Source organism: Eptesicus fuscus, chromosome 8, assembly GCF_027574615.1.
Source record: "Eptesicus fuscus isolate TK198812 chromosome 8, DD_ASM_mEF_20220401, whole genome shotgun sequence".
NCBI classification, from domain to species: domain Eukaryota; kingdom Metazoa; phylum Chordata; class Mammalia; order Chiroptera; family Vespertilionidae; genus Eptesicus; species Eptesicus fuscus.
The window spans coordinates 91,986,686-91,998,393 of record NC_072480.1 but is presented as its reverse complement, the minus strand read 5'-3'; the positions used below and the strand labels follow the sequence as shown (position 1 = coordinate 91,998,393).

At 41.6% G+C, this 11,708-nt stretch overlaps 1 protein-coding gene across 2 annotated transcripts in view; it reads right to left on the bottom strand.

Annotated features, from left to right (window-relative positions):
• Positions 1-11,708, bottom strand: part of ZDHHC2 (zinc finger DHHC-type palmitoyltransferase 2) — a 66,710-nt gene continuing 55,002 nt past the window's right edge. The window contains exons 10-13 of one of the 2 annotated variants that reach the window (XM_054720095.1): positions 11,424-11,516; positions 6,388-6,500; positions 2,598-2,672; positions 1-214 (exon numbers count right to left, since the gene is read on the bottom strand). In XM_054720095.1, the coding sequence (XP_054576070.1) occupies positions 2,632-2,672; positions 6,388-6,500; positions 11,424-11,516 (247 nt within the window). In that variant the 3' untranslated portion in view covers positions 1-214; positions 2,598-2,631. The remainder of the gene's footprint in view (positions 215-2,597; positions 2,673-6,387; positions 6,501-11,423; positions 11,517-11,708) is intronic. The other variant, XM_054720097.1, reaches the window with a different exon arrangement.

The window sequence follows — 11,708 nt, the reverse complement described above, 5'->3', positions numbered from 1 at the left end:
TTGATCCATAAGACACAATTATTTTTAATATTTCACAGAAATTTGTGTTAGTTGAGACAATCTGTATCCTGATTTTAAAAAGGGGATGTTTTAAGCAACAGCTTGGAGAGAACTAATCAATTCATCTTCTGCACATCCAGCCAAAGGGACATGGAACGACTGGTCAACGGTGCCCAACTGTGGAAGCCTCTTCATCCATCTACAGCACTGAGACCTAGAAATGAAACAGAAAACATGGAACTACTGTGGTAACTATTTTAAAAACAACAACAACTCCATTCAAACAAACTCATTGTTGCAATAACATCCCTTGTTCAAAATTAAATGTTTTCTATACTAGAAGACTCAGTCGATGTGTTCTCGAATATAGCCCTCGACCTCAATGCCTTCAAACTATAATGTGCATATACAAGACCAGAGGATCCTGTTAGAATGCAGAAGATGCAGATTCTGACTCAGTAGGACTGGAGTGAGGTCCTGCATTGAACGTTTCTATGAAGCTCTCAGGTGAGGGCAATGATACTGGTTTGGGACCCCAATTTGAGAGGCAGGGTTCTTCTGCATTTGTCTGAGGCCACTACACATTTAGGAGTGACAGATGAGTTAGAAGAGGGACTGAAGGAAATACGTCTGAAATTTCATGTCCATAGAAGCACAGCAATTTTTGTTTATAATTTATAAGAGGGAAGGCTGGATAGCCTAAACTGAGTCTCTACTTTAGCAAACTGAGTCTCTACTTTAGTCTAGGTACATTATAATTACCTGGGACATTTGCTGATTAAGAAATAATTTATTGAAAGGCCACAGATCATTTACTAATGTAGTTCAAAAAGAGAACAGAATATGAAGATAACATTTAGTAAGACAGTTAAATTGAGCATATGTTCAATATAAATCTGCATTGAATGAATTGCAAGTCGTTTACAAAGTTGTAAAGCAGAAAAGCTATTTTAAAAACTATTTGGAAAAACTATACCTTAGGAAAATGCAATTAAAAAAAAACACATTTTACTGTCACTGGTTATATCAACAGAATGAAAAGTATGACATCAGAAAATCACTTTTTTAATGTCAATGCAGCTGACTTGTGCAGTTGTTTGGTTATTAAGACCATTATGTCTTATATTCAAATGTAATAAAATCAAGTTTTTGTGAGACTTTTCATTTTAACAACGTTATTTTACCACGTATTTACAAAATCCTTATTTAGAACCTACTACGTGTCTGGTCCTTGGCAAAGTGTTGAGAATAATGACGAAAAAGTGCAACAGTTGTCTTGTGTCAAAACACTGGGACATCTACATGACATGATATTACTACATGAACTTGTAAAATATTCAACACATGACCTCCCAAACAATGGTGATTATTATTAATAATTCAAAATACTAAAAAGAAAATTCCTATAAAACTTTGAATGCTTTATAGACCTATGTTCTGTAAAACATTTATTTGTGGTATTGGTTGGTGATTCATATTTGTTTATTCATAGTTACATTTTAAGAATCATTTCCAAAAATTTAATACTGTGTCTTTGCCTTCTAACCTTATAAGAAGATTAAATTTTCACTCCCCTACCCATAGTTGTGATTAATCTGATCCACTCTACTTACTATAATGTATAGTCATCCAAGACCAAAACAGTCAACGGGCAAATGGCCAGATCAGTGTTTTTGCTGTGACTAAGGAGCTACTCATTAAAACCAAACAAAACACATTTTAAAAAACAGATGTTGAGGGTTAAAATGGGTTAAAACAAACAAACACAGAAACTAAAAAAAGCACACTCAGACAGCCATGAAGTATTCTGACACGAATGATTTTGTTTTAGATGCAACTGCCCACTTCTCATAGACTTTAGGATTCTAGATTGAAGTTTTATAAATAGTTGTTTTGATAACTATTTATAAAACCTTGATGTATTTGTACTTGTTAATGATAGATATAAGCTGTTTGTTTTGTCTAATGTTTATGGCTTTGCTCCAAAGGGGCTCTTTACTTATATCTTTCTATTGACTGCAGGCTTAGAAGTAATGTATTAAAGAAACTGATTTTGAAGTACAGGTTTTCAAAAATTGTGGTATAATGACAGTGATTTGGAATGCCTATATTTTAAGAATGACACATGCTGTGGGGTGGGTCCTACTGTGACCAAAACGAGGGTAAAAGGTTTACGCTAACAGTATTTGATTTTCTTGTGAGAGTCTGCTGATGGGTGATCAAGGACATGACCACTATATATCCCAACGGACAGAAACATTTTTTTAAAATTGTACAATCCTATGAAACGATAAGAGAATTGACATGTAAACATCAATATTTTAGGATCAATTCTTGCCAATGAATGTATTACTATAAAAATGAGCTTGTTCATCAACTTATTTTATTCTTAATCAAGTTAACCTAAATACTAGCTACTACTGAAGTAAGGCCCATGTCCAGAAGTCTCCAACATGATTAATGCAATCCCAAGGGTCAGCTAAGACATCTTTTAATTTGAACCACTCAAAAATAAATAATGTTTATGGAAACAATTTTCCCTATGAGAACTAGAAAAGTGTCAAAAATATAAAACATAAAGGAAAAGCTTCACTTACTTTCATAAAATAGAAATTTGTTTTGTTTGAAGAGTTAAGTCTCATTCTCCATGGTCAATGCAGGATTGCTCATCCCTTCAAGAAAGAAAACTTGAATTAGCATTTTTGGTTGCTTTTGAACAAATAGGCAGAGACTTGTTATGTACATGATCTGGGTGTTTATAAATAAGATGGTAATATAAACACACACATGAGTAACAGTGTAGGCTACAACCACTGTCACAAAAAAGGGGGGGGGAGGGGCGCTTTACTAGTAAAAATAGGGATATATACCTGAGGAAAAAGGTACATTGAACCTGGCACTTTCCATTATCATAAATCATTGTTTCCTAATTATTCCTTGACCTACCTCATTCTAATCAAACTAATCTTTGAGCCCTTTCTCACCTCATCTTTCTCATGTTTCTCTTTTACATCATCTTTTTAACTTTAGTTTCTCATTCACCTATCAAAGTAACAGAAATATTAATCCAAGAAGCCAAATACTTAACAGCATATTAAAAACCAAGAAGTCATTTCTATGTTAATGCAGAACTATAAGATGACACACGAATCCTTTCTGAAAGAAAGAGCTCTTGGTCTCTTCATCCCCCAAAAAACCTGACCTGCAACTATACATCACTTCTTTGCCTCTAAGGAAACTGATGGATTCGAAAGGCAAATAGGTGTCATCAATTTTTGTCCTTCTCATAGATCAGAAAATGGAATGGCAGGTTTGAAGGTGAAGAGAGACCAAATTATGAATACTCAAATGACAGGGATCTTCTGAGGGAATATACAGGATGGGGCAAAAGTAGGTTTATAGTTGTAAATACACAAAACACAGAATTTATTCTTGTATTATTATGTTTAATTATTGTATTATTTTCCATTTGAGTAACTAAACCTACTTTTGCATGACCCTTTAAAAAGAACAAGACTTTTAGTCAGGGCACATACAAGAATCAACCAATAAATAAGTGGGACAAAAAAAAAAAAAGAAGACTTTTTAAAGAAAGCCAATATTTCAGGAGAGTATGACTGATTATACTATATAATAAAAGGCTAATATGCAAATAGACTGAACAGCGGAACAACCGAACAACCCAGTCGCTATGATGAGTGCTGACCACCAGGGGGTGCACACGGACCATGGCAGGCAGCGGCAGCAGCAAGATGGCAGAGCAGGTTAGTGGGGGCGCCAGACCAAGGCGGGATGCCAGTCGCTGTCAGCGGGTGCGAGCAGGGCTGGCGCCGTCAGCGGGAGTGGGGCTGCCAACAGACAGGGGGCTGCAGTGGAAGGGGCCGGGTGGGGGCGTGGAAGATGGGCCAAGACCTGCCCCTGTGCCCACCGCAGCCTCGCAGCCCACAGTTCCTTGCAAGGTGCACAAATTCGTGCACTGGGCCTCTAGTCTATATAATAAAAGCCTAAGCGACCGTTAAGGCAAAACGACCAGAACGACTGGTCGCTATGATGTGCACTGACCACCAGGGGGCAGACGCTCAATGCAGGAGCTGCCCCCTGGTGGTCAGTGCGTTTCCATAGGGGGAGCACCGCTCAGCCAGAAGCCAGGCTCATGGTTGGCAAGTGCAGTGGCGGTGGCGGGAGCCTCTCCCACCTCCATGGCAGCGCTAAGGAGCAGCGAGCCAAGTAGTAAGGAGCAGCGAGCAGGCGGGCGGTAAGGAGTAAGGGCTCCCGGACTACGAGAGGGGTGTCCAACTGCCAGCTTAGGCTTGATCCCCATGGGGAACAGGCCTAAGCCGGCAGGCGGACATCCCCTGAGGGGTCCTGGACTGCGAAAGGGCGCAGGCTGGACTGAGGGAACCCCCCCCACCCCAGTGCATGAATTTTGTGCACAGGGTCTCTAGTCCTATATAATAAAAGCCTAATATGCTAAGTGTCCAGTTGTCCGTTCAACCAACCAAAGCGTAATATGCTAATGATATGCTAAGGCCGCTCAACCACTTGCTATGACGTGCACTGACCACCAGGGGGAAGACAGTCAACCCGTCGACCAGTCGCTATGACGTGCACTGACCACCAGGGGGCAGACGCTCCGACTGGTAAGTTAGCTTGCTGCCCGGGTCTGGCCAATCAGGACTGAGCCAGATGGGCCGGACATGACCTGGAGCCCTCCTGTGGTCCTTCCTCGGCTGGCCAACCTCCTGCATCCCTCCCGGGCCCGGCGATCCTGCACTGGTAGGGTCCCTAGCCTGGCCTGCACCCTCTCGCAATCTGGGACCCCTCAGGGGATGTTGGAGAGCCTGTTTCGCCCGATCCCGGTCAACGCAGGACCTGCCCTCTGGTGGTCAGTGCACTCCCATAGGGGGAGGGCCGCTCAGCCAGAAGCCAGGCTCACGGCCAGCCAGCGCAGTGGCGGTGGCAGGCGCCTCTCCCGCCTCCGCGGCAGCGCTAAGGATGTCCGACTGAATTGGGGAGCGAGCCCAAGCCATCAATCAGACATCCCTGAGGGCTTGCGGACTGTGAGAGGGCGCAGGCCAGGCTGAGGGACACCCCCTCACCCCGCGAGTGCATGAATTTTGTGCATCGGGCCTCTAATATATTTAATAATGACCTTACAATTTTTAATCAGGACAATCCATTTGTTTTCCACCATTACTAAATCCCAAAGAGACATCAAGGAAACCAGTAAATAAAGTGCAGTGAGCCTAACTTAAGCAGTGCTCAGAGAAAGTTTGAAGGAAAGAACAGGAATGAAGGAGAAAGGATTGAGGAATTCAATTAGTCAACCTAGTGAGTTTGAGGAATTCAATTAGTCAACCTAGTGAGTTTCTGGCTAACATTGTCTCAGTGGTGAATGAGTGGTTTCATACTCATTTGTAGGGATACCACACACATTTACTCACACCTGCATGTTTGACCACATTGTTGTTGTTTTTTAATATTTTTAAAATATATATTTTATTGATTTTTTCACAGAGAGGAAGGGAGAGGGATAGAGAGTTAGAAACATCGATGAGAGAGAAACATCGATCAGCTGCCTCCTGAACACCTCCTACTGGGGATGTGCCCGCAACCAAGGTACATGCTCTTGACCGGAATCAAACCTGGGACCCTTGAGTCCGCAGGCCGACGCTCTATCCACTGAGCCAAACCGGTTACGGCATAACCACATTGTTTTTGCTTAAGCCTTCCCAACCCTGAGAAATAAGTAGTGTTTTCAAGATAAGGAAGCTAAGTCTAAAAGGTTAGGTAACTTTACAAATATCACATACTAATTAGGTGCCCTTATTGGGATTTGAAATCAAGTCTGTCTGGCTTCAGAACCTTGCTGTTCTTTGCCAATAAAGAAGCAATCAAAAGATTAAAATCAACAGCAATAGTAAGAGAACTATGAAGAAATTACATGTAGCTAAAGTTATGGTAATTATGCAATCACTTCGACATTTTGAAATTGGCTAGAAACCTTAGGGTAAAAGAACTGCATAATTTGCAATCCTTTACAGCAGATATTTTTCAATCTTTTGTCTGAGTTGATTACATTTTTTCCATTTTAAAAATTGTACTTTGAATTTATTTCGATCGTTTAGTATACAGGAATCAAGACTTGGTTCTGTAAGCTGGAAAATAAATACAATGTAGATCTATCTTTCACAAAAGGATTTTCTAGAGCTAACAGACATTCACGTACTTCCCAAATAGAAGTTCCTGAAAATAACTCTAAATTTACACTGAAAGTCACACTGTAAAGCAAGAAAGATCCTATAGGAAATATAATGAAATTTTTTTCACTACTTGGACCTTTTAAAAATAAAATATATCCAAAAAGCCGAACAGGCACACCCTTACCAGCTTTGTCTTTCCCCGGGTCTGTGCTGCTCTCTGTCCAAGACTGAGAATCAGTAAGGAGGTGGCTCTGGGACTCCCTCAATGGCTTTGCAGGAAACTGATGGTTTTCAGGACTGAAGAATAATAATCATCATCACAATCATTAACTCTCGACAATATTAAGGTGTTTCTCAGAGTGTGGAGCTCAAACCACTGTGGTGCGAGATCACTGTAGGAGTTACCCAAGAGAATTGGGGGAACGCAGGAACAATTAAATCACCCTGGCTCACAATTAGAAAAAGTGTTCCCTCTTCCGTTCTCTTTTCATTCTGATTACAATAAGGTGACCACCTTTAACTCTGGCAAATCTCCACTTTTAATACAAAAACTTGGCCTCAGCTTCAGACTTTAGCGGGTAAGGGAATCTAGTTAGACGTTAACAGTATTTTATTTTCAATTTTCCGTTGTTATACTTTACTAATATTTATGACGAATTATACTGGTTTGTCATTTGTGACAGTGGTGTGAAGTCTGGTTTAAAAATAAATCTCAGTGCAAATTTAAATAAACATATTAAAGAAAAATGTTATTTTTAAGTGGTATGTGGATATGGGAAAAAAAATCTATGAAGGTGATGGTAGAAAGATAAGTTTGAGGAAACATTGGTCCAGTGTTTCGAAAGTGGCCTGACTGGTCTTGAACAAAGAATTCTCTATCCTCTGTAAGGCTGAAACAACAACCGTGAGCATCATCTTGCAGGAGGTGTTGAAAACATCTGACCTTATCAGGTCTTTCAAGCCTGGTGTTTAATTGGGGAAAACGAAAGCGTCTTAAAAGAAGAGCTTAAGTTTTAAAACTTAAGTACACATGCCACATATTGACATATTGGATGGTATGAAAAAATATATCTATAAATTAAAATAACATGAGTTAGATAGAAAAAAAATATTGGCATAGAAACTATTATCTTAGAACACCCTGAAATACTAATTATAATACTGCTCAAAAGAAAAAAATTCTTAAAGTTCCTCCAAGAATAATTTCACATATTTCAGTGGTCTGTAACTATTATTTTTTAAAGGATATGCTTTTGCACCTTAGTAATGACCTCAGATCTAAAATTTAAGGATATTTCAAAATTTTGTGCAGCTTTAACCTACCCTTCCTAAACTTGAAGGTAAATCTTTTTAAAAAACGATGTCTTCCATTCCTATGAATGTCTCCCATTCCTTTTCCTCTAACTCTTTTGGCTCCTCAGGAAAGAGGCCATAGACCAGGTATAGGAGACTAAGTCCTGGTTTAGGGACTCCGTGGAGATTGATTGCTGGCATGGACCCATTCATTTAATGATGTTCATAATCTATTACATCAATGAATGATATTCATTATCTATTACATCAATGAATAAAGTCTTTGATCTCATGGAAATTTCACTGTAACTGAGGAAGAAGAATAGTAAAGAAATAAATATATAAAATAAGTCAGGTGACAATACGAGCTATGACAACTAGCGTACAGGGACGTGTCAGAGCAGGTTACTATTTTACGAAGGCTTTTCAAGGATGGCCTCTATTGTGAAGTTACATCTGAGTGGAAAGTGAATGAAGAGAAGGCACAGACCATTCAGGATTCTGGAGGAAGAACGTTTAGGAAGAGGAATGGACAAGGACAAAGGCACTCAATAAGGGAATGCTTGGTGTACCTGTGGAACAGCCAAGATCTGTGTCCAAGGATTGTTACTGAGTAACAGTACGGCTGACATCAGGGAGGTGCTGGGGGCCAGATTAGAATGAGGCAAGGACACTCATTAGTCTTTATTCTGAGTAAGATGGGAAATCAATGGAGGTTTGTGAGCAGAAGAGCGACAAAACCTGATTTATGTTTCAAAAGGATCAGGCTGACTTCTTAAGGAATAGACTGGAGTAGGGAAAAAAAGGGAATCAGGAAGGTCAGTTAGGAAGAAATTGAAACAATTCATGTGAGAAATGAAATATATATATTTTGGGGGGGAATCTGACAGGGTTTGCAAATGGAGTAAATAAAGGAAAACTAAAGAAAGGAATCAGAGGGAGTCCAGTGTTTCTGGCCCAGAGCACCTGGGAGGGCAGAGGTCACGAATACCGATTCACGTATGGAAGAATGAGGAGAGTCAGGTTTCGGTGGGCGTGAGGGTGTGGATGGCTGGAATCAGGAGTTCTGCTTTACACCTGTTCAGCTGACCGTGACTTTTAGACACTGAAGTGGGAATGTTGAGTAGACAGCCAGATAAAAAACTCTGGAGAACAGCGATCCCAACAATAACCATAGAAATTTTACATGGGCTGATCAGGGGGAATTACAAAATTCTGCAGCTGTCAAAATCCAATCTCAACATTCAAAGGAAACAGAGGAGAAGCCTGACCTCTTCACGATCACCTGGCCAGGTAACAGTGCCAGAACCGGCTTTCTCTCAATGCCCTTGGGACACGTAGTGGGAGAGGTACGATCTCTAAAATCCAAAGAGTCTTAAACTACAAAAACCACTTAATAAAGATAAAAAAAACATTATTGAAAACTACTGTAAAATTTTATGAAAGCTATGACAACATAACAAATAACTTACTAAAACTAGATTTTTCTGCACTGAAGTAAAGAAAACCATTAACATTTAGCTCCTGAGGAATTTTCAAGCCAAAACTCTCAGAGCATGACCCAAAATACTCTGGTGCCTTTGAATGTCCCTGTGAAGCACATTGAAATCCCTCAAGGACGGAGAGCCTGATCTATACATAGCTCCCTCTAGGGATGGGGTGGTAAATACGCTTCATCTCCTGACAATCTGTATATATAAAAGGCTAAGTGCTTGACTGCACGTACATCCGACTGCCCAACCGGCTGGTACATATGATGCGCACAGGCAATCTATATATATAAAAGCCTAAGCGACCAAACGACGGGTCGCTTTGACACGCACTGTCCACCAGGGGGCAGACACCCAAGGCAGGAGCTGCCCCCTGGTAGTCAGTGTGCTCCCACAGTGGGAGTGACACTCAGCTGACCGACAAGCGCCAGACACTGGGCTCATGGCTGGCCAGCGCAGCTGTGGCGGTGTGAGCCTCTCCTGCCTCTGCCGCAGTGCTACCAAGGGGTGGTGGCGGCAGGCGCAGCGGGGCCAGGATGAGTGGGAGTGGTACGGCACCCGGGCTTGGGCTCAGGCTCCTCCCCGGCTGCCTGCTGCTTCTCACACTACTACATCCCTCGGGGGGTGTCGGACTGCCGGTCTCGGCCCAATGTAGGATCGGGCCAAAACCGGCAGTCCAACATCCCCTGAGGGGTCCCAGATTGCAAGAGGGCGCAGGCCAGGCTGAGGGACCTCACCAGTGCATGAATCCGTGCACCATGCCTCTAGTTTAAAATAATTTGGAATGGCCGCCAGGATCACTGCTTTGAGACGCATTGTGAGGTCAGGCCAGGCTGCAGAGGAGAAATACTGTTGGCAATAAGCAATCTGCACTAGCCCTAGCCGGCTTGGCTCAGTGGATAGAGCGTCAGCCTGCGGACTGAAGGGTCCCTGGTTTGATTCCAGCCAGGGGCACATGCCTGGGTTGTGGACTCAATCCCCATAGGGGCATGCAGGAGGCAGCCAATCGGTGATTCTCTCTCATCATTGATGTTTCTATCTCTCTCACCTTCTCCCTTCCTCTCTGAAATCAATAAAGAAATATATTTAAAAAAAAAAAAAAGAAATCCACTCTAGACAGGGGGAGTGAAGATATAGGTGCTGTGCACACTGCATTCTGGCACCTAAGAAACTCTCTAAAACTTAACTAAGAATGTTTTTATGGTTATGTTTTTGCTACTGGATTTCATTAAAAATCAGAAGTATGTCATATTCAAATAACTCTGTCTTAACGATATAAAAAAGTTATAAAAACTTATTCATATACGTATAGCATTTTAAACGTTTTAGTAGTTTTGCCTTTTGCCAGTTAGCAGCCAAGTCAGAATCAAATTTCAGATTTTCCTTAGATTCTTGATAGACTAGAACCAAAACAGACTTAAAACACTGGCCAAAGTCTCCCGACTTTTAATACATTCCCAAGAGCCCTTCCCTTCTCTCTCCGCAGAAATGGCTCAGATAACGCCCAGAGGTCTTTAAAGAGCAGCAGGAACAGGCTGCACATTGCTAACACAACTGCCAAGCCGGTGGCTGGGATTCCATTCGTCCTCCAAAGGCCTGACCCGGGGAAGTTTCCTGATCTCTTTATAAGTTACCTGGAGGGTCAGAGGAAAGTCCCCCTGGATGGGCTCACCTGATCGCCAGGCAAGCTAATCTGGACTTACTTTTTTTTTTTTCTTTTAAGTACAATTTTTTAAAAATAGATTTTTTATTGATTTCAGAGAGGAAGAAGAAGGAGAGAGAGAGAGAAACATCAATGATGAGAGAGAATCATTGATTAGCTGTCTCCTGCACACCCCCTACTGGGGATTGAGCCCACAATCTGGGCATGTGCCCTTGACCGGAATCGAACCTGGGACCCTTTAGGTCGACGCTCAATTCACTGAGCCAAACTGGCTAGGGCTTAACTTAAATTAAGTACAATATTTTTTAAAAAATCATAATTGCTTCAGTCAACTAAAATGTTTAGAGAATTAACAAACTGTTTACCCACCACCTAGATCAGTGGTCGGCAAACTCATTAGTCAACAGAGCCAAATATCAACAGTACAACGATTGAAATTTCTTTTGAGAGCCGAAAACCGACTTCTGCGCACGGGCCACGAAGTTTCAATCGCACTGTACGTGCGCGCCCACACGTGATATTTTGTGGAAGAGCCACACTCAAGGGGCCAAAGAGCCGCATGTGGCTCACGAGCCGCAGTTTGCCGAACACTGACCTAGATTAGTAACAGAATTTTTCAAGCATAACTAAAGCTCCTGATTTTTTCCTCCCTCCTTCATTCCAAATAGAAAACCACTGTAGTGAATTCTCTTATATTCTTAAAACTTTTCAAGAAACATGTAACCAAAGGATATGTTATTGGAAAGTAAAATAGAAAAAACAATAGAAGATTACTTTTTAGATGCTGGATTCAGTCCTGCAGGAGTGGACGGTTGTTCAGGATCTTGGTTCACAAGGCAAGTTGGGAAGGAGCAGCCATCACCTAGACTACAATGAAAACAAAAACTTACAACGGAGCCACCCACAAGCCAACAGGGTGAGACTCTGTTACAGCGCTCCTGTCTGCGGGCAGATCACAGTTACGTTATGGGCCAAACGTGTGCCAGGCACCGACTTCAATACAGTATGTACAGGGAGATGAGGAGTTAATTTATTTCCACGTTGGCACAATAGTGGATC